A 25,139-nucleotide genomic window follows, 5' to 3' on the forward strand; every position below is an offset into this window, starting at 1 on the left:
GGATCATATCTAGCAAGCTGATTTGACGATCCCACAGCGATTGTTTTACTAGAACTGATAAATTAGTAACAAAATTAAATGCCTTTCATTTTTTTTTATTTTAACGGATTTTTCAGCCTAAATACATAGTGAATACTTTCAAAGGCCACCAAAAAGATCTTAAACAAATGTAAACACACATTTAAGTATGCTCTGAAAGACCCCGAAAACAAATAATAAAATCCACAGGACGATGTCACATCTTCAAAACAAACTAATAATGACCAATTTCTCTTGACTGTGAACAGGCACATATCTACATTGGGGTTAAACTAGTTGTATAAGGCCTTAACTATCCCCATTTAATATAAGGTCAAAATGAACTGAAACAACAACCAAAAATTACACCTTACAATTCATTCAATAACGCATTCAATTCTTTCCATGGAATACCTCAAAATACACCATAAATACAAACGAAATACCCACTAAAAGAACAATCCCAGTTATTGAAGCTAGCCAAGAACTTATCAAAGTATGATAATACTATCAAAACAACCAGCATTAGAAATCCAAATGGACTGGAGTTTGAGTAGTAACGCTAACTAATAAATCGGCAAGAATCTATGTAGTGCAATACTCAAAAATGGCGTAGTTTTTACATTGGGATGCAATTAGAACTACTTTGAGTGAATTCTGATGATCTAGTATCATCCGAGTAAAAGAAGGTGCTACAAACACGTTTTGCATATAAAAGTAGGCGTCTAATAAATACTGATGATGCTTGTAACAGACTTTGTCGTTGATACAAACTTTACCATTTGTATCAAGGTAATTTACAAAATTAGCATTAAACCAACATCATCGTAGCCATCAACCCTGATAGTGTTCTCTACAAAGAGGGAGATGTATTAGTCTCCTCAAAATCATGTATATTCTCTATAAGAACCCTTGGTTCATGGAGAAGAGCAAGAAGTTGTGGTTAGAATCTGCAATAAGCCAATAGCCTGGAGAAAAAACACTGAATTGTCTTTCGCATATTTAGATGGGCTGAACATTTAAAAATTGTAAACCAAAGACCACCTGTATGCATTGATAAGTCAAGCAAATAATACGGGTGAATTTTGCCAACTGATTTTAAATTTGAAATTACAAGAAAAAATCGTGAACAAGCTTCGAAATTATTCCTAGTAATGAACATTTTCAGACACTAACTAAATTTAGCGGGGAAGTTCTTTTTTTCAACTAATTAGGTACGGTTACATAGAAAAAATATTTTATTTCATTTAGAATGAAGAAATGAGACAACGCATACGAACTATACACAAAACGGATTTCAGCAATCGTAATAATCAAATGTCATTATGTCATCATATCATCTGATGGTGACGTCATCCTGTCGTCGTGCATTTTCATTGGCTCAGGTGATTTGCTTTCTGTTCCAGATCCCGATTTACTTGTAAAACTGAATGGCCATGTCTGAAATAAAAGAAGTTACAATGAAAAGCATATAAAAATATATAAACACGACGTATTCAAATACACATTACATGCACGTCCAACCAACGTCGAAAACGCCTTTTGTATGACGCGTAGTATAGGTTACGCACACTGGTGTCTCCAATACGTGTATAAAACATTTGGAACTCAAAACGTTTATCACACGTTGCAGGCGCGCAACGTACAATTTTAAGGCATTTCGTATACTTTCCTGACATTCTTGGCACATGTTTGAGAATGTTTTGAAATCTACAAAATCATACGCTTTAATGTTGCAAGCCAGCAGGACGGGCTTATAACTTTTTGGGGCAAATTTCGAACGTCTGCGATTTCAACGCATACCAAAAATCCATTTGACATCTACAGAGCAATTATTTAACACCATATGAAAGGCACCCTAAAGTTGTACCAGAGGTTCCCTGTATTGCATTTGGTAGAACTTCTCGGTGCTAGATTGGCTTTCTATTTCGATATGTTTGGTTTTGAGTTTTACTTGTATATTTTCTAAGTACACCTGAGTTGCAATATTTCATATTAATAAGAGTGGTATTTGTATATTTTGCAGTGGCGAAATATATTTTGAAAACCAACTCCAAAAGTACCTTAGATAAATTTCAGGAACAAAAGGTCAGATTTTCTGTTGTATTATATTCCCTAAAAAGTCAATTGTTGAATAATGCACATTTTTTGGTATGTTTATGTGTCAGCTGTTAATTGATTTGGGAGCGCTTTACATTAGCTACAAGAAGCGTCTAGTCTGTGCCTGAAGCCAGATACAAACTTAAGAAAAGTCCATTATATGTTGTGCATAGGTACACTCGACATATGCCACTACGCGCATCGTATTAGGTTGTAGAAAGTGCATAGAAAGTCTGAATGAAAGGCAAAATAATGCACTTCCGGATAATATATAGGTATGTTGTTCAGTTGTTCAACGTGTCTGAGGCGTAGGTGGTTTCTGTTGATTTGTTTATGCGTATGTGTTGGGAGCTATACACAAAATGTATTTGTGAGCGAGGCGTTACCTTATAATAACAGTGCAACAAAATAAACTTTGTAGAGGAGTTGCATTCCTGAAAACTGAAACGTTCTTTAAAAAAATCACAGACCTCAAAACAAGAACGTCCTTAAGCCGAAATTTGATGCGATTACACCACAAAAATGTTTTAAAAATGTATGGCAAGTCAGAAGAAAGAAGAGAAACGAATTTAAGACATTGATTTGATATATTCAGTAGTGTGTCCTATTGGTACTCCCCATACCTTAAAAATCTCTGTGATTTATCTGTTGAGGAATTTAATTTAGTTCTGAACTAGTATAACATTATCATTCTATAGGTTTAAATTCTGCCCTTAATAATAAAAAGTTGAATAACGCTTACACTTTTGGTATTCTGTCAGGTAGGAACTTGTTTAAAAAGTAGACACTTTCAGAAGTTTATTCAATAAGTCTACGATCATTTTCATAAATTCAATTTTTAAAAAAGGCCTACACCAACATCGTTGTAGAAACAAAGTGATACCTGATTTATGGTTAGTAGTATAAAATTACATGATAAAATGTTCATGTTTTAGATAAGCCAAATAAAACAGCATGCCTACTAAAATGTTTATGCATTTCAACAACTTACAGATTTTAATACTAGGAGAAATGACGTATACTTTCGAACTTATAGATTTTAATACTAGGAGAAATGACGTATACTTTCGATATTGATTAATAATGTTGCAGCTAAATACTACTTTGTCATGAATTATGAACAATAATGACATGGCCAATGGGAAGATTAATATCTAAATTGACAGAGCACTGCATCATGATTTCTACTTGAGATTTCCTAATATTGCAAAACTGGTCTACATGAACCATTTCTTATATCTTGAACTTTGTTTTCATATTGTTTATTAGAGTAAGTAATAAAGGAACAGAATTTTGTTTTTTAAAAAGGGTAACAGGAATCGCATGGCAACCGACTGTGGTGATTTATGGTTTGAAACATCTCGACAACATTCTATTTGATTAGTGGAAAATTCATCCAAGCTCTTTAATAAAATATTAAATTGTATTTTACTTCTTTCGTTTTGCAGGAAATGTGTCCAAAAAATTAGTATCTGAATGGATACACATAAAATGATATGTCTTGCCTGTAGAAATAAAAAAGCCACATCTTAAGTTGATTTCTTTGCATTGTATATTCAGTTGGACTATGTATAAATAGAATTTGACTCAAATATATTGAAGGATGTTGACCTTACACAAGTTAGAATAATCAAGGGAACCAAGGTTATAGTGGAAATCAAAGGAATGTAATCCAGGGACAAAGACTAGTCATGAAAAAAACAGACATCCACAACAAAGAACATGAAGTAACTAAAATGTTTAGGACGGAATGGAGATCGGTAGGGTAGACCTACTGATTCTTCATCACTATGCAACCTCAGTGCCTAGATTAATATTGATATTGTACTCATTATTATAGATTTCACACGTGAAGTTCGTGAACGCAATTTACAGCTGTGATGACAAATCTCAAAATACATCGTATAACTATGAACAGTTGACGGTAAATTACAAGAAACCAATGTATGTTATTGACATTGTAATTACATTTCGTGTAATTCTAACCTTTTCAAAAACAAACAGCAACTTCCGTTATACTATTTACAAAACATTGAACAATGAAATCAAGTGTACAATAAAGCATGAAAAATTAGAAGATGTTGTTGAGGAGTTTAAAAGACAGTTTCTATACTGAGAAGTAAGGTAATTAAATTTTACTTAAATTCAAAATTTAATTATTATTACACAGTTCAAACAACGAGTACCTTTATATTAACTGTGGACATAAAAAGAATGACACAAAAAAACATCTTCTTTGCACGCATTTTAAATAATAAAAAATACTGGTAATTTCCTAGATGATACCTCACAAAAACTGCTGGAGTTAATGTACAGTTAAAGCCAAAAGCTAGGATATATTAAAATATATGATAGCACGATGTGATATTACAACTGAAATTTGCAAATAAGAGAAGATGTGGAAACATTTTAAAATAACTCATTTTGTGTAACAAGTTCCCTGGTTGGCCGTTTCTCTTTGAAAAGTGGAAGTTATTTTGTTTAATTTGATATTTGGTACTGTGGCGTAATTAACGTCGATCGATCTGACTCTGCGATTCAAAAGATTTCAACAAAATTTCGTTTTAATATCGAGCCAGTTCTTAATAATTGGACTGGACTCCATTAGAAATTAAACTATAGGAAGTGTTTCCAAGTGAGCACGTTATACTCAATAACATTGTCTGGGTCAGTTTACACGTTTTATAATGTTAATCGCCACAAATTCCGTTATTTCATACAATCTGTTAAAAAATTATAAAACGCTCGTTCAAAGAAATCTACAGTTTTAAAGCTTTGCCAAGAATAGATTAACATTTAGAAAAGCAATTATTCTGAAGGCTAAATATCTAGTGCAATTGAAACCCTCAATGATCAGGGGTGGGTTTCTTGAAGCTATCTTAGGGATAAGATGTGTCCTAAGACTGTCTTAGGATTCGTCTCTGTCCTGAGTCGTGTTCTCGAAGCCATCATAAGTTAAAACGAATCACAATTTTCATCCTAACTTTAGGACGACTTTATAGGTATCTTAGGATCATCTTATCGAAAAAATTAACACAGAATGACCGGAACGGGTCGGTTTCAAACATATTATTAAGGAATGTGCATGATTTAAACTTTGACCTGAATGTTTCACGATTCAGTGACATTTTCTTAAAAAGCAGTTGCTACTCTTTCTATTTCTAATACATACATGTAACGACGTAACCGAAAATCAATAATTTCATTCGATTTTTGAATTCACTCACATGCATATAATTAGGAATCAATCATTTTTTTTGTTCACCAAAAATGTGAAAAAAACTTTTTTCGGAAAAAAATCCATAGCCCCCCCCCCCCCATAATAAAATGTTTTTTTTGCTTTATCATATATACATTTTTGTTTTTTTTGTTTATTTGATATAACATTTTAATAAAAACATAATACAAATATTAATTTAAACATTTCACAAAATATACTTAGGATGTCTTTATGACGTCTTAACTTGAGACATGTCTGAGATAGCTTCGAGACACAAATTAACACTGTCATAAGAGGATACTTACTTCATCCAAAAGTTGGTCTTAGGACGTGACTTAGGACATATCGATAGGATAGCTTCGAGAACCCCACCCCTGATTTAAAGAGCACTTGAATATGTTATGATTATTGATGTTGGCATTCAATTAGCCCATAGGATAAAGTGTTTTAATTTATTTCAATTTGAAGAAATGGCACTTTGTTAAATTATACATTTAGAAACAGGGATATATGAATTGCATATTTTAAATCTGATTTTTATTCAAAATATGTTTTTGTTTGTGAAATACCCAGTGTAGTAGTTATCAATAATTTTACTAAAATTTGACATGTGTCTTTTTTATGTTGAATAACATATAAATATTTGCAGTTAGCAAACTGTAAGAGCTGCATTTTATGCATTTATTGCTTTATCAAAATTTTGAAAGGGAACACTTTGACAAAAAATGACCTAGATTTTGACTTTAGCGAGTCTTCATGTCAAAGGTTCTACGGACGTTAACATATATGGGTTGTCCTATTCCAATATGAGCAATGACCTTCATCTGCCATGAATATTTTCTTTCAGTTTGATCCAAATTATCCTCCAAGTGACAGCATGGTTGGTGTCTTGTTAGAAACAAGAGATACTGAGTTCATTTTCGTTTCAGTCGGGTTCGCGTTTTCTGTCTACTTTCTGTTAAATCTCCGTTTGATGTCTTAAGCCCTATTAGTGTTCTCGATTTGTCTAGTCGAAGGATTTTTCTTTTTTTTTTCATTTGTATTGCTATTTCTCAACACGATGGTTTGGTGTTTATGATGTTGTTTTTTTTAAATTGAAGTAAGGTTACACCAAACGTAACTTTCAAACTTCGTTGTGTTTTTTATTACATGTAACTTGAGAGGAATTAGTAAGTATTTAAAAATGAAAAACCAGAAGCTAAACAAAACATTGCAGTTTCAGAAATATATATAACATTTCAACCGAATTTTAATTGGTATTAAACTTTTGAATACAAAATATAAAACAAACCAAAAATCAACAAATCAACAAATTATCAGCAATTATAACATGCAAAGCCTACACGTAACATTTTATGAAAAACTCGACGGATGTTTATAGAAAAGCAGAGAACTCTATTTTTAGTGGAGTCTTATGTTGCGAATTTACTTTTGTTCTTTTTTATTTTTATTATTCTAATCCTGGTTCCCTTGATTTCTACAAAACAAAGTAAAAACAGGCGAGACGAGGTTAAATAGATGATTTAGCCTTCTTACTGGTTAAACACTGAGGAGTGTTGTAATTCAAAGTACTTAAAAGTTTACTATTTACATTCATGATCAAATGCAACCACCTAATAAAGATTTAATTTTTAAAAAAATCTTGCAGAATGTTGTGTGTTTTCATTAGTTTTTAAAATGTGATACCTTAGCAAAAATGATTAATAGGGATATTAACAAATAAAAAAATCACTCTAAATTTACAAATGAAAAGTATTAGGTACCTAAAAACCTATCAAAACAAAACAATGCTGTTAAATTTGCTCTGCTCTAAGGTATGAAACGGTGTTAAAATGGGAACAAAGGCCAAGAAGACAAGGATATGATAAGTTAACAAGATGCATCGTTACAAGGCTCGCTAGAAATATATACTTAAACCGTCAACATAATGTAAAACAAAATTCTTATATCATTTCAGGAAATTAAAAATGTGTAGTACATCCTCGTTAACTGATTACCGAGTCTACTAACCTATAATTATGTAATGTTTCTCTTCTTATACACGTGTTTTTTCATAGACCGTAAACAAATACACGTCTAGAATGAGAAAATGATTTTAAGACTTGAACTGACTAAGGGCGGTAATGTTACATAAGAGCACAGGACATATTGTAGCAACCTAAAGGCACCTACCACGATGTCGCCACACACCAATTAAGAAATAATTTACGTAAATTCCATCAAATAGTCTTGATTGTTAAACTGTAAATGTCGTCACTCTTATAAGTTTTCTTGTCATCGTGATTTATTCTTGGCCAAAATCTGTCATAATTTACGAGGCAATGTATAATTTATTTGCATGAACTATTTTACTTGTTTTTTTGAAATGATGAGAAAGCACCAGGTTTTAAAACGATGACTACTACAACACAAAATATCACCTTTGGAAATTACTGTCGCATATCGGTCTTTATATGAAACAGTTTGCAGGTTATAAGTTGAAAAAGTCAGTTAATATTGGACATCATTGTCTAACACCTCGACCTTTCATAAAGATTTTATTTAAAAATGCAAAATGCAAGTATTCTTCATTTGACATAAAAAAAAGGTCAGAATTCTTTTTCGGAGATATGTCTCACGAACAGCTATTACTAAAAAGGTCATGTTCAAAGGTTAGAAATATGGTTAATCAACACTAAGAGTGCAATAGGCACGTATTAAGACGAAACATTATAATATGTTATTTTGGTTTAAAAGGTGTATCTTGAGATTTTTGCATACATTTTGTGAAATGTATGATAATTAGTATCAAAATAAAGTTAAAACGATTCTTACAATATTCTCTGTTTAAATAACTGTACATCATTATCGCATTAATACAATTATTCGATAAAAGATATGAATAAATTAACAACTTTCTCTTCTTTTTGATTGAGAAGTTTTAAACACATGGTCGTTCAAAAAGAATAACAAATAGTGTCTAGAATTGTACACAGAAAACTACTTATTCCAGAACTGAGATTTTTCGCTCGTAAATCAATCTCACATGATTACAAATGATTTTGTCACCTACTGTAACAGGTTTAATTTGTAAAACACAATGAATAAGCGTTGTCCATGGAGATTTCTAACAGTATACATCAAATGTATACAAAAAGCTGGCCGAATTTACTTGTAAGACTGAGTAATTATAAATTTTCTGAGTTTAATGAATTTCAAACCGTATGATTATATAGTTATCATATGGTTGTTGTATAAAATTAGGAAGTATTTCGTGTAGCACGAGCATTTGGGAGCAAATTATATATACTACTAGGGATGATATTTTTGTATATCAAAGCTTTAATTTGGATAACAATGGTTTTTTATAGTAGATTAGCTACTAAAACATGAGCTCCATTTGCAATAGAGAAATATGGGATTATACTACATCCTGAAGTTTAGTTGCTTTCAATTATTGTTCAATATAATAATTAGTTTCATGCAAGTTTAGTTGCTTTCAATTATTGTTCAATATAATAATTAGTTTCATGCAATGTTAAAGACCATTTTAGGAATCTTGAGTGATAAGTGTAAAAATCAGCAAAACGTTTTACTTTGTGACATTCTAATATCAAACCCAAAGCATCTTAGTGATCAAAAGTTTTGTTGGTGAAGCTACTATATATATGTTCATTTGAATTATTCCCATAAAATATCTGGTTAAAATTTCTTGAAATTTCTATAGTTTTGCTTCCTTTATCAAAGTAAAACACCGAATAAAATCTTAAGAAATTTAAACGAGCCAAATAAATTTTAGAGAAGTTGTTATGTACTCCACTAAGTAGACGTAGGACATCCATCATATTCAAGAATGCTTCCTTGCTGTGTGTATAGATAACAATACAATTTCTTTTTTTAGGTCGCTAACATTTTAAGAATTTCACTTATATCGTATAAAGTAAAGGAAATATTTTTTATCATTTTTGTTGTATAAAGAATGGTGAATGTAGTACATAATCAATATCATTTTTTTTAAATCACCTTTTTATATAAATCTTTATTATACCCCATTTAGACCAAGTCCATTGGTTTTAGATCCATCAAAGTCTATTTAAAGCACTCAAAATGGCGTGATACCAATTGTTGACAAAAATATATATCCATAGAAAATGCCAAAATTTTTTAATTGTTTTGTAATTCTTCTCATACGCCCTTTAATTGATGCGATATGCCATTCAAATTATTAAAAGGACACTTTTACACTTATCCTTGTAAAAATTGAAAATAAATGTAATGTTGTTGTAAATTATTTTTCTGTGAGACATTGCAATTAACTACATTGTACTAATATGATTCAATTATACTACTCCGCGTGTCTTATTTCTATATATCGTTAGATGCCGAAGAACAAAATCGAAACCCCTAAATCAATGAGACCTTGTTCCTTGTATTAAACATTGGGCTACAGTAATGTAGCTTGTCTGACACTCTGGTAGAACATATCTGTGCTTGATTTGGCGTCCTATATCTACACCAGCGAATTCGAGATCAGCTTGTATACAATTTACTTTTGAATCTTGAACTTCCTACGTATTTGATTCTACTCCACGGAACAGATTTACGGCCTACCGAAATGTGCAATATTTGTATGATTAGTATTTTTGAATCTACACAAAATTTAAGAATGTGAAATAATTCAAAACTTCGTACACCTAGATACAAATATATAGTTCTTGGTAGAGAATCCCCATACTTTGTAAGAAATAATTTCAAATCATCTTCTAAATATACAGAGGAAGATGTTAACAAAATGCTGGAATTTTAATCGACAACATATTTGTCTAGTGGGGTGGACGTGTTTTTCAACAAACGTTCGGCATTCCAATGGGAACAAATCGTGCTCCTTTACTTGCTGACCTATTCCTTCACTCTTATGAGGCTGACATTATGGTGGATCTGATCAGAAAGAAAGAATATCGTTTGGCTAGATCCTTCAATCTCAGTTTCCGCTATATAGATGACGAATTATCTTTCAACAATCCTAATTTCGGAGATTTGATACATCGCATCTACCTAAAAGAACTAGAGATAAAGGATACTACAGACACTGTGAAGTCAGCCTCATATCTTGACCTACACTTAGAAATCGATGGTAGAGAAAAACTATTGACAAAACTTTACGACAAACGTGATGACTTTTCATTCTTCAACTTTCCTTTCATCTGTGGCAACATCATTTGGACCCCTGCGGATGGAGTGTTCATATCACGACTCATACGTTATGCCAGAGCTTACCGAAACTACGCAGACTTTTTGTATCGCGCTAGAACTCTAACAAATAGGCTTCTTTAACAGGTTATGTTGCTACAAGATTGAAGTCATCACTACAGAAGTATTATGGTTGTCATCATGAACTCGTGGATCGTTATGGTGTATCTATCAGCACCATGAAAACTGATTTATTCAACGGGTCATAGTTTTCCTTTCCTCGTTTGTCTACCCGGGACTTGACTTTTTATGAGCAACTCGGCGGGTGTTTCTAGAAAAGCAGAGGACGCTTACCCTACCGGTGCACCTGGTCCATGCTCCCAGTTTTTAGTGGAGTCCGAGTTGCTCATTTAATTTTGTTACTTTGTATTTATGATTTTAGTTGCTTTATGTTCTTAGTTGTGTATGTCTGTTTTCCATGTCTGGTCTTTGTCCCTGAATTACATTCTTGTGATTACCGCTATAACCTTGGTTTCCTTGATTACTCTTTAACGAAATACTAGAAACTGAACTCAAAATAAATATTTAAATTGTAGTAAAAGATGTATAACATTAAGTTTATATATAGCTAAAAAGTTCTTTAAAACATTTCCTTTATTCTCTAAAATGGTCAATAAAACGCATTATCTGGAAAAAGATACAACCACAGATATGTACAAAAGTACAAGGTAACAAGCACAATCGGACACAATTAGTTCTGTTGTTATCAAACAATAGCCACCTAAACTTTATTGAATTGAAATTATAATTTAAATTGGGATATTCAAACATGGAATATATTTACAAAAAGTCATAACGAATATAAAACGAAGATAAATATTAAGTCCATCTATTTAAAATGATATATAACCGTGTAGTTACATGGATCGCCTATTCTTGGTTACATATCTTGTAACATAGCAAATTTTGTTTACAATAAAATTCTTCTCAAGACATGGAACTGAACACACAGAAGGCAAAATAGGGACAACCTCATTTGTAATAAATAAAATGATCCTAGGAACGTGTGAACTTTTCAGCCTTACCCTTGAAGCAAGATCATCTTTGGTGGGACGGAAATTTATTTTGTTTAGTTGTCACTTTGTCATCTGGCAGACAATGGTGATTTATGACTTGGAAGGTGTATCATCTAAATGGAATTAAAATGTTTAAATCAAAAGAATTGTGTTTTGTATTATAATGATAGATAAACATAGCACTAGAAAGTTTGCATGAATGTTTCGGAGAAAAAAAAAGACAATCGTACATAACACTATAAAATAGGCTTTTGATGATCACAACAATTTTAGACCATATTTATATTGGGTCTTTAATTTTTATTGAGCCTTCACATTTTGTATACAACAATTTTTAAATACATTTTATGTAATAGAATAACTTATATTAAAAGCATCACTAATTTGGGTTGCTTTTGATTTTTGTTTTTTGCTTATTCTAGGCATCTGTGAAAAACATTCGTTAACTACTGCTTCTACAAATAGTTTTCCCTCTTATATTTCCACACTAATTCCATTGTGACACCTACGACACAAAACGCAGTAAAGATCAATGAGCCAGGCATGAGGATCATAATAGCAAAAGGTGTTTTGTACTCGTGGCTTTTGTCTTAGTTTTAAACACTATTTATACAAACGCCTTACTCAACAACCATTTAAAAGCGAGAAATACTGGAGACAGTTTCTCTAGATCTGACTTGGGCATTCACTTACAGATGACAGGAACCATCAGTTTATGGAATACATCAGTATATCATTACTTAGTTCATTGACTTTCTCCACTCAAAATTTATGAATGTATAATTATTAATTGATTAGTAGCAGAACACAAGTATTGGCACAGAAAATTACTTGTCAAATCTACCGCTAAATTTGCACTATTCAAAAATGTACAACGGCGTTTCATGAGAGCGGTTACGTGATCTAAATATTTACCGATAACGTCGCGGTAGGTCGTATAATATGTCACTACCGGAGCTCAATCTTGTTGGTTACTGGTACCACTGGTCTCCGTAGATGTCCCATAGCCATGTCAACAATTGTTCAAATTACATCTTAAATGGATATAGGTTCTGAACATAAAGGTGCTTCAGATGAAGGTAAATAAAAAAGTAGAAAACTAACCACCATCTTTTCTTATTCCTAAGAGGGCAGTAACTAAATGAATATAAAACGCTTTACAATTCAATATATAACACGAGGATTAGGGTCGTTTTCTATTTGTAAGATGTCCTAAATGGTGCAGTTTAAAAAAAGTTGCTTAAGTACCTTAAATAATTGGAAGTATATGATAAAACCTAGACAAACGAAAAAAGACCAGAAATAGAATGAAACACAAAAAGTTCCGTTCGCACTAAGGTGTGTGTTTAAAAGGGAATACAAAAAAATCAATTTTCTGTTGATGGTTTTTTGTCTTTGTTTTTTGTTTTTTGTTGTTTTTTTGTTGTTTTTGGGTTTTTTTGTGTTGTGGTGGAAATTACGGTAATTTTCTAGAATTAACAGTTCCACACTTGATTTAATTTCCTTTTTGAATAGAATCCATAGAACAGTAGTGTGTTGTCACCCTATATTGAGATAAGTAAAGTCAAAATTATATTACTAAGCGATTCAGAATCAATAAAAAAAATATATATATATTCTTTTAAACGCCAACCTCTGTGAAAATAAGAAAGGGTAGAGTTTCAGCTATTTTTTACCTTCAAATTAATAAAGTATTTGACGTTAGTTTTGAAACTAGGTTGTATAAATACGTTTCATGTGCTGCTTGAAAAAGTTTTTTTCGATTTCTAGACCTTACTAAGAAATACTCAATTTCTGACAAAAAGATGAAATCTATACTTCTTTTGCACTGTTTTGACAACTGACTTTACCTGTTTGTATTTCAATAAACTGGAAACAATTAACCCTAATAGAAAAAAACTGTAGGTTTCACGTGCTATAAAACCTGATATAACCCACTATTTCCATCGGAAATGTCTGTATTAAGTTCGGAGCACTATCGGGTTTGTGCCTTGAAATTGCCATTTGTCATAGGGACTTTCTTTCTTTCGACTTTTCTATTAATTATAGCCTGGAGTTTTGCCTATAAGTTCGGTTATTTTGTTATTACCCTATATTACATGACATTTATTATACAAAAAAAATAAATAAACTGCTCGTTATACCAAAATATTTTGCAAACAATAGCAAACGACTGTACGAATAATTTTCAATATATTAAAGAACAAGCACTTATAGGTTTTATATCAATTCCATCATAACAAAAAAATACATAAAAAAAAAGAAAAGAAAAATACAAAAAAAAACAAAAACCATAGTTCTCGGGTAAACAACACAACCATTTAAGATGAATAAACATTTAATTCTGATCTCCAAGTGTTATAAAGGAGTTTTTCTAATTATGTAAACCGTGATTTTTTTTCACAAATAAATATCCTTGTTCATCACTTTATATTTATGTGATATATTAGAGAATAATATTATTGATGAAGCATTCTTGAATCTTAGAATTTACTCTGACAATAATACCAAAAAATCACAATCTTTCTTTATTCTTTGTTTAAAAAAACACCCTTGATTAAAATAAGAAATAAAAAATTATATTAAGGTAGATTAAACCTATTACACGGAGCAATTCTTTTCTGTCCTCTTACAAAATCATAAAGTGCGTGTTTTCAATTAGCAAATAGTGTTCGTAATGATACAAAAATATTAACTAAATAATTCATAAAGATTTTTTGGCATAAGCCTATATATGGTAAAATTACACATTAATTTTATAAACCCTATTTCAAATGTAATGGAAATTATATATTTTTATACTACAAAAAAAAGGAGTTCGGAGTTCCTCAATTTTCCTCTGAAATTTGAAATAATATCAGATGAGTGTTCTTTGTAGTAATTTTAAGAACTTTTATCTCCCTTTTTTTAATAGTAAGTGAAATAATGAAATTACCCAACAGTATCTATATAAAATGTATATAATTCTATATATTAAGGCTCAACAGTTGGTGACCTAAGTTTTTGATATGTTCATTCAGGGTCATTTTTTGAGTAAAAATAAGAAAATCTATCTATTAAATCTAGCCTCATACGACTGCTTGGAAAGAGGTTCATACTTAGAATGACACATGATTTTAATCACAACATACTCATAAATAACACCTAACACGTCATAACCATGCCTGACATCAGGAATTCTTTTTTTAAATCATTAATTTATTTAATCATAAGTTAAAGAACAATTGTTAATCGGTATATGGGACAGTAGCAAGCGTCCCAATATCTACTTGAAACGATATAAAAAATGTCTATATCGTTATAATCAGTTCAAATATCAGGATTTGACCAAATTCCATTGCGCAATTATCGTTCACGTGACCAGAAAAAAGATGAGGTATTTTAAACAAGTTTTTGGCTATAGTTGCATGACAAGTGAAGAAAGTAAATGAAATCAAACATTAACTTCTCATTCCTTAAATATAAGTCAGGATGGATATATGCAGCAACTAAACATTTATATAAATATACATCGAAGGTTTTTGAAAATATCTGACGGCGTCCATGCCTACATATTTCCCTCAGCTATGTCGATGCAATGTAAATAAACGATTATCAAAATTCTTGAAAAAAGGATGAAAATCTAAAGTTTTAACAATAGAAACTGAATTGAATTGAATTACAGATAATGTACACATTCAGACCTGTAAGTTGTCTTTATTTGAATTGATAAAAGTTTTCTTCATTCAGTCATTACATCCTTGACCATTAACTATGCAGTTATAGAACTTTCCCGGATCATGAATATCCTACACCTCGTTGTTCCAATATATTTAAAGATAAAACGTAATATTGTTTGCAACATAATTCTTTTTAAAATTATCTTAAAAGACATGATTACAACAGTACTGCCAAAGTGTTGTACGCAGTTTTATTCAAGTTATATACATATACACAGATACATGCATATATAAAACGTTCTGCTTCAACCGCCCGAGTCAGTGCAAATATTTTTTTTCAAAATCTAATCAAGAGAAGAGGGAGTTGATTTGATATACTGATTTCTGTGTCTTATCTATATCCCTATAAATAAACAATTAGTAAGCCATCGCGTCGACTTCTAGTATCAACAGTAATGTCCTCTTTTTCGAGCTACATGCAGTTTGTCACGTGTGATGCTAGTAGGATTGACGTCATCTTATTAGGCACTGATTTCTTTGTGTCACCATCCTTTTCGCGATAAGACAGAAACTAAGGTGCAGAAATAAGATCATGAAATTGGTGCAAAGCATCAACTGTAATCTTACTTTCTACAAAAAGTGAGGATATTTCGCACTCCAGTCTTCAATTCCCGCTATTATATAAAAGTTCTTCTTCGTCTGAAAATTTGCTAAAATTACTGTTTTAATCTGTAAAATTATAGGTAAAGATATAGGTTAAATAAAGGACAACTTGTGAATACTCTGATACCCTCAAGTCGTGACATTTTATATTAGTATCAAATTTGTTTATTTTTTTTTCATTATGAATCGAACTACTTCAGTTGTTTATGTTAAATGTAAAAATAGTATTGGCATGATTGTCAATGAGACAGACATCCACTAAATATCAAGTAATAAGCAATTAAATTTCTAAAAGTCACAATATGGTCTTCAGTGATGGTCAAAATCCAAAAATCCCATATACTTAAAGTTTGTTTTATCCTTTCTTCTTATAAGACTCTAGTTTTCATCTTTGTAGTGAAACAATGACAATATAATATAGGCCAAATCAAAAATACATGATCTAACTACAAAAATACTAACCATTTGATTAATAAAAAGTGGCTGATACAATCCGTGCAATGACCACATTACAAAAATACTATCTTCCAAAAAACAGCCCCAGACAAAAATATTAGAGGTCACTTGCACAGAAAAAAAACCAAAAAATGTCAATTCAAAATATATAGACTCTTCGACAAAAAATTGCTCTATACTTTTGTACTCGGATAACATATTTTGATCTGGTTTATTTTTTACATTAATGCACAATATCCCTATGTCTACTATCAGTTGTTGACATTAAATTAGGAGTATTGTGTAACTTAATCATTAAACATAAAAACAATACTGCCATTCAATTTTTACAGGGGCCTTTTTTTGTTTCCAATTATTATAGATAAGAGTAAACTTTCAAGTTAACAGATTTGATACCGAACAGAGAATCTCGATACAAACTTAACTTTTAACATGACTAATAGTAAAATGTACTTTTTAGCACTTGCAATATTAAAAAAAAACATTAGCTATTATTTTGTTAATATTTTCGCATGGGATTTTCATATTTGAACATTATTCCAAAGCTGTTCCGTAATTAGTATCCATGGGCTTCGATAAAAAGATTCTGTCTCACCAAGGCGTAAACTCGGGTAAATCTTATAATGTTTGGAATCATCAGTTCAAGCTTGAATTGATTAGCACCGGAATTATCGTACCTGCCACGACCTCTACAAGACCTTATTCCAATTTTTTTAATTTTCAACTTTCATAATTATCTTCATTATTAGCCTTATCACATTGTAATCGTTTAATTTGAGTAACTACTTCGTAGAAAAGCTGAAAATATGTACTCTACTGTTGCTCCGAATCCCGATGTGTTCATTATTTGTATGTTTTCGATTGTATTATTCTTAATCTGATTTCGTGACTTCGATATCTTTAGTTTACTATTATGTTTTTGTTTAAGAATATAAATGTGGTTTTCAATCAAATGCCCAGTGTGCATACCCACAATAAACAGGAAAAAAGAACTAATTATTATAAAGCCAGTTTATAAGATACCAGTTCAAACATGAAGGGTATCAAAATAGTTCATTTACCTTCTGCAGCTTTACAAACTAATGTTTAAGCAAAACAGAAAAAACAAAACAAAAACAAAACAAAAAAACAAACAATAAAAAAAAACAAAAAACAAAATACAAAAAAAAAATGAAAAAGAAAAAAGAAAAAAGAACTATGCCACAGAAATTATAGCGAAAAACACACTCTAACAGGACATCAACATTTTTAAAGAAAATTTAATATACTAATATAAAAAGTAGATTTGTTGAGTGCAGCACGAACTTGAAAGTAGAAAAATGGCTATTCATAGTTAGGCTTTTTGTGGAAACCCCTATTTCCTTGGCGGAAAATTAACTTTCTACGTGTCCTTAGTATTACTACTTCTTAAAAGTTGTATTGGATCAATTTTTATATCTGAAAAAAATTCTAAAAATATGCGGTTTACTGTAGACCAATCCAACACTCTACTGCTATACAGGCTGTGTAAAATGCACAGGACATAAGCACTTCTCTAAAAATTAGAAAAATATGCGGTTTACTATAGACCAATCCAATACTCTACTGCTATACAGGCTGTGTAAAATGCACAGGACATAAGCACTTCTCTATGCTGTTTATATATAATAAGGAATAAAAGAAAGTGTAGATTTTATGAAAAAGCTTTGATTGATTACGTTTAGCGTTATTTTCATGCATTTCAGGACGAAGACGATTGACAAATAAAGCAAATCCTACAAGGTCTTTGCCAGGGACCCGCGACCTTCCGCATCCGAGGGTAACAGGCTACCCCGACATCCCAAGCCGGTTTTTAAAGTGCTGCAATAACAAAATCAGTGGCGGATTTGTATCCCTTTATATTGGAAAATTTGCCATATTCATGTGTAAAACTGACAAAAAATGGCAAATAAAGTACTAGTAACCCCGTTTACTAAGGAATCCTGGCTGGTAACCCTCCTTTTCAAAGAGTCTGGATCCGCCGCTGCATTTCATACCCTCTATGCAAGAAATTGTCAGTTTCATTGATCTTAATTCCAACCACAGGACTATCATAAATAAACATTTATTACAATACAGTTTTAACTAAGGATTATATAGATATTAATACAAGAAGTCAATGGAATATTGCCTTTGTAAAACCAACAATTACTATACAAAATACCAAACAGTAATAGCACTTTCCAAGTCGAGCCATCTACATTGTACATGTTTGATCCATCAATTTTATAACAATATTTTTAAGCCGTTTAACTTTTTTTAGAGTCCTTGCGAGATACTTTTATCGGATAGTCAAAGACGTGCCATACGTCAGAGCTGTCAAGGACGTTGAAAGCCCCTATCGTCATCCATATTTCAGCGCCTTTTTTCTTTAAAAATACTAGTCAATATAATTTTTTTTCATTATTCCACAATTTTCATTCCAGGTTATCGCAGTGCCGGATCCCAGTGTCTTTATTAAAACAGTTTCCGTTTCAATATGCAAATTTTGGCATAATTATGCAGGAAACAATAAATGCTTAAATTAATTTAATACAATAAAAGTGCACAGCAGAGAACAAAATAACATACACAGACATTATGACAATCTGATCTATCAAAGGTTGCTTTATATACTGTATTTACGCTATCAAGAGTATAAATATCTTCTAAAGAAACTTGAAAAATGCACAAAAGTTTCTATTTATTAATGTTTTGTAAACAACCGGTCGAGCAATATATAAAAAGTGAGAATGTCATAATGAAGAGTTACTACCGATAGATTTACTACCATTCTGACCTGGATTTCATAAAAAAAATTCTCAAATTGAAATTTTCCTCAAATTATAAAGGTTTTTTTTCATCAAATATTCAATTTGAAGAGATTTGATTGGAACATGAGGAAGATCTTAATTCGAAATTCTTTATGAAACGCTCGCGCGCTAAATATTGATACTGGAACTCTAACATTCTAGCGTGGTTTCCTTATATTTCAACAAAGAGACAAAAAAATTCTTCTCTTGAAAATATTCAGTTTATTTTATGTAGTTATATGAATCAATAGCTACAGATGGTCCTGTGCCGTCTGTCATTTATTTTAACTTTCTATCACTAGAAATCATTTGAATTATATAAATACCCTTGGAAGTTGTCGAATTCCTCCAAACAAACGAATACTTAGCAAATATGACAACTCCGACTTTATAAGATACTTACAACAGCTGAACTTATCAATCAATCAATCAGACGTTATCCAAAAAATTGTGAATAAAATTTAAAAAGGAAATCAGTAGCAGTTACTATGTATGTTGACATACAAAGTCACTGGCGCCAAAAAAAGTTGTCAGGGAAATGACCAACATTTATATAAAAATAATGTTGTTAAATCAGATGGACATGGACATAACATATTTTTATGATGTCCAGACAAATAAATACTAAAGATACTAAATTAATAATTGTAAACCACAAAGGTGTTGCTTGTGATATATCGTAGATAAAATTAATAATATTTTTATGTTTTGTTTACTGTGTTATGTTGCCATTATTTTATACCAGAAGAATTAACTTTATTTCTTTGGGATTCAACAATAAGATATGATCTTTTTGAACACTGTATGTTCGTGAATTCAACAAGTAAGTACAAGTATTTTTATGTAGTTGTTTTTTGTTTGTTTTATTTATTTTTTTTTGGGGGGGGGGAGAGGGTGTTAATTTATTCAGACAACTTTTTTTAATTTAAAGAAATAGTTAAATTTCACATCAAATTGTCATATGATGCAAAATTACATAAGCAAATAATTGGCATGGGGGGTAACCCAATTAGGAAAAAAAATGTTCGTATAAAGCTGTACCTTTTTTGTAAGGCCAGTGTTTACAATTTGCAAATCATATGTTATTATTCTTCGCATGCAGTGGATTTCTATACCAGTCATCCAAGAAAAGAACATTCTTTTCTGTATTCCGGAAAACATGACATTTCCGGGCCAAGGCCGATTTTCAAGGATTAGATCATAAGGGGATTTTTTTCTACAGAAACTATGTACATGTATTTGCTAACAGTGGTATTTAGTATAAATTGTGCATTAATTGTGGGTTCAATATCCAATCTATTAAACAATTACCATTTATAACGTAAAGGGCAAAAGTCACAGAGATAAAGTATTACAAAACCAGGCAGTTTAACCAAATATTTTATCATGTATTTTATATAGTTCTGAGGCCCATCTATTTCATTGTTTTGCTTTGTATTAGGTTTTTTGTTTGTTTGCATTTTTTTTTTCTGCTACTGTCGTCTCAAGTGATGTTTTGACGTGTTTTATTGTCTGCATTTGTCCATCACATTGTATCATAACTTTCTGAATAAGTCCATCACCCAAACTATTCAAAGTATGTCAGAAATCCACTGACTTTGGAGGAAAACTTACATTAAGGGTATTTACTTATGACATTCCTCTCAAACCACAGTTTCTAGTGTGTGGTATATTACAATTGTAACATCAGAATATGAATTATATAATTTTCAGCTATGTGTACTTAAATGATAATATGGTCAATTTTATGCATTTAACTCAAAAGACAAGATTTTCTTCATCAGCTGGTTTGAATATAAAAAAGACTCTTTTAAAATAATAAACTTTTGAAAGAACGACATCATAAACAAAAAAAAATATAGTTATGGTAGTTTTGATAAAAAGAATTAAATAAACCTAAAAATTTAAATAAAAAATCGAAAATAACATGTATTTCAATGATAAAGAAAAACAAATTAACACTTTTCTGTAATAGTTTTATTAATTTTAATTTTTTTAAAAACCAGCAGTGTTTTTGAAAAATTGAAATTAAAGAGCATATGGGAAAACTATAAAATAATGGCAACATATAGTAAAAGCAATTAGAATTATTTTATTATCATTAAACTTAAAATATGCTATGTTTATGTTTCGTTTCTTCCTTATCAATAGAATCGGAAAATCTTTTCGACAATTTTGAATAATTGTAACGAATTTCTGTTCGATACAAGATAATAAATGGAACATTTATTCGAGTATTATACATATTTGTTTACCGAGGGTTTGGAATCTAAACAAATCTTAAAATTTTCAAAAAGAAAGATGTTTTTACAAAGGCTAGATATGTAGGTTGAGCACATGGAGTGATGACAACGGTACTGATATATCACTTCTTAAGGCCTGATATCATCTCTACATCAAAGTTTACATGGTGTGGTATTTTATCACACTGAGAAATCTTTTCTAATGAAAGAGTCAAGTGCAAATTGACAATTTCTCTGGTTAGCATTCAGAGAAAATTTACTCTGTACAAATTAATCATGAAAATTAGCTCAACAAGCATTCTAAAGATAAGTACTAGACGATAAAAATTTAGTGAAAACCTGAAAAGTTTAAAATTTCACACGGTTTAACAACTATAAAAATTATTATATTATAAAACTATCAACAACATTAAAAAGTTGTGATTTCTAATTGTGTGGTTATTGCATTTTTATTGCATATTGGTGCAACAAAAATGCACAACAACAATCTTGTCAGTAGAAATTAAGATAAACAGAGTCATTACTTTGTAATATTATACCATCCTGATAAAATTGTCTCTCATTGTCCTGTGGTACTGATATTCAAGTATTTTGAAGAAGAAATATGTGATCACAAAAAGTAAACTTACAACAAAAATCTATCAATTATGCTATATATGGAATAATAAAAAAGACAAATATGTCTACAATAATGAATAAATATTATTAAAAAAAACAAAAATAAATGAACAAAACAAAAGAGTTTTAACAAAACAGTAATTAATAATCAGATAATATGACACCAATGCAGTTTAGATATTATTATCATAATTCCCATCAAAACATCTTTCCTAGGATAAAAATGGCAAACAAACAATTCAAACCATACACCACAACACTAAGCATCAAAAACTTAAACATTTGATTGTTCTAAATCACTAACTTACCAGATTAAGTGGATGAATGAAGGAAGCTTGTGGATCCACATTATTATCATCTCCATTTAGTATTTGTCTGAGGTGTGCTATATAACTCGATGCCAGCCTTAATGTGTCTAGTTTTGACAGTTTTGTATCAGCTGGTACCCAAGGCAATGTTGTTTTTAGTTTAGAGAAGGCTTTACTAAGCACACGCATCCTCGCCCGTTCTCTGGCGTTAGCTGTGTTCCTTTGTATGGGATGTTTACCGAATTTAGACGCTTTACCAGCATAATCACTGTCCTCTTCGTCTTCACTATAATAGTCCTTCTTTCTGCGTGGCATAGTTCGGAATTTTTAAAATGACAAATGATGTACCTTAGCGAATACGACTTACACAAATTTTCGCATTTTACTGTGGAAAAAGCAGTTATTCTCTTTACTAGATCTTCAATTTATGCACTTTTCAGATCATGTAAGATCCATAGTTTATTTTATACCAGTAAAGATATACAAAAAGTTGAATAAGTAAATGTATCCATCACCGAATTCATGTCAAAAGCAGAAGACCTTTGAATCACGTGACTTGAGATGGGAGTTACTTTCTTGTCTAAGGTGAATATGATAGGTGTGTAAGTAGACAACCGTGTGTTTTATTGTCTCTTACAGACAATTCTTTCAAATTTAGGTTTCAGAAAATTATCAAATTTTCATACCAAATTACTTATTGCATATCATCTAGTCTATAATCTTATTTGTGATATCTTAATAACTTTTTGCGGGCATTTCTATTGGTGATAATGATATTTCTTCCAGTATTATGTACGATATATATTTTTTATTTTTAGAATATTGCCGAAAAAATATAAATCTATTCGAATTTCTCGAATGCTTTCTCGAATGAAATCAAACATTCTAAATAAAAGCTGATATGTATGGGTTTTAGAACCCTCACACTCATTCGTTTACAAAGCACAAGCTTTTATCCATTTCTTCGATAAGAAAACAATGTACTATTTTTCTTTCTTTTTTGTAAACAGTGGTATCTTAAAATACCGAAAGTTTTTGTCTGTTTTACCAGACGAATTTGCGTCTGGTCAGTTGAGAAAAACGGAAGAAAATCTCATGTCGTATCGGTTTTCTAGTAAAATATTTACTTTGTTTTATTTTGCTGTCTAAAATATTTGTATTTTAGAAAGAAATAAAACAAATTGACTATCAGCTACGGCTTTGTCCATTAGTTCCACTTCTACAGACGTTGACCCACTGTAGGGTCGACGATTTAAAACTATACTGTTGAGAAATTAATTTGTTATGATTTCATCACCAGATGCAGATATTCCGAAATTTATGATACTTTTGTTTCCCTGTCCCATTTTTCTTTAATTCTAGTAAAAGTAGACACGACTCTAATCACACTTTTAAAGGTTTCTAGGTTTTTGGCATTCAAATTAGTCATTTTTTCCATATGAATTTATGTGTTTTACATAAAAAAAATAATAAGGAATCTAAAATAATCACGTGTAAAAAATATACGTTTAAATTAAAAAATGCTTTCAGACTCTAGTGTCAAGGATAAGCATCTGTTTTCGGAGACATCACATCGCGTACAGAAAGGCCAAATCAATAGTTTAAGTTAAAATACCCCGAATTAATAAAAATAAATACTCAGTGTAAAATTGATTGATTTCCATGTGGTCATGATGTTGCCATTTTGGGGTTGCGAAAATGGATGATAGCGATCGTAACTTTTGACTCCTCTGTATAACTGGGTAATAGTTGATGTAAAAATAATTTTTTATTCATAATTCTTTTTTTTTTTACATTTTATTTGATTTCAGGCAATTTTTAGGACCTTTTAAATCAACACCGTTCCTAAAAACTCACCATCTTACACTCATTTGAATTGTGCGTTTTATCGATCTCTGATGAACTGATACTGTTAAATCTTATTCAGTTTTTGTAATATTTGAGAATATGAAGGGTCACTTTAATATTTTTTTTTATAATTACGTTGTGCACAGAATAATTCAAAAGAAAACAAGCGGTTCTAAAATATATAAAGCGTTTGTTCGAAATATATTTCTTGTGTTGTTAACTTCAAAGGTGTCGACCAAGGAACAAATTGTTGAATTAAATTGAGATTTAAAAAACACCGGACCGGAACTCTAATAAAATCCTTACATGTGACTTTTGAGATGTTTTGAAAATTAAAATGTCAAGTAAAAATAATACCGTTTCAAGAATTAGTTCTACTCCCCATTCCGTTTTGACAAAACAGAATATTGTTTTAATACAGTTTTTGTATTACAATACTTACTTTGCTTCCTGACAGTTTATTCAGGAGTATCATTAAAAAATGACAATAAACATTGAATTGTCTTCTTGGCATTTCTTCCATCTATGAGCTTTTTCGGAAATAAAACTTGGTTCTTTTGTACCAATGACTATTATAACATTTCTGTGAAGAGATATTTTTTAGTTTTGCAGATAGTGAAAATACGTGAATCCATATCGCACTTGGCGCCGTTGGAAAATCGTAATTTTCTAGTTTATTTCGTTGTCATTGAGTGACCATTTCAAGGACATTCCTACTATATTTGAAAATCTAATTTGAAATTCAATGGCAGATTTACAAAATACGATAATGTTTAAGAACATCCTTTTTCAATTGACCCTTGATAGATGATTAAGTTACAATTTTAGAATTTTTAATGTCAAACTCTTGTCTCGGTAATATACCGTTAAAAGATGAGCAGGTTGTTTCTGCGATTGTAAACTTCTTGAAATAAATGACCATTAGATTGACTAGATATGTAAACAAATGTA

The 25,139-nt window shown here is 30.8% G+C and overlaps 1 protein-coding gene across 1 annotated transcript; it reads right to left on the bottom strand.

Moving 5' to 3' along the window:
• Positions 1 to 1,238: 1,238 nt before the first annotated feature.
• LOC148629452 (transcription factor 21-like) lies at positions 1,239 to 22,879 on the bottom strand. Its single transcript, XM_088551460.1, has 2 exons — positions 22,341 to 22,879; positions 1,239 to 1,458 (listed from the first exon to the last, which is right to left on the bottom strand). Exons 1-2 carry the CDS (start codon positions 22,653 to 22,655, stop codon positions 1,342 to 1,344), a joined length of 432 nt encoding a protein of 143 aa, XP_088407586.1. The 5' UTR covers positions 22,656 to 22,879; the 3' UTR covers positions 1,239 to 1,341.
• Positions 22,880 to 25,139: the final 2,260 nt, after the last annotated feature.

Source organism: Perna viridis, chromosome 1 (assembly GCF_037379345.1).
Source record: "Perna viridis isolate PV_CMFRI_1.1 ecotype Kerala chromosome 1, ASM3737934v1, whole genome shotgun sequence".
In the NCBI taxonomy this organism is placed as follows: Eukaryota; Metazoa; Mollusca; class Bivalvia; order Mytilida; family Mytilidae; genus Perna; species Perna viridis.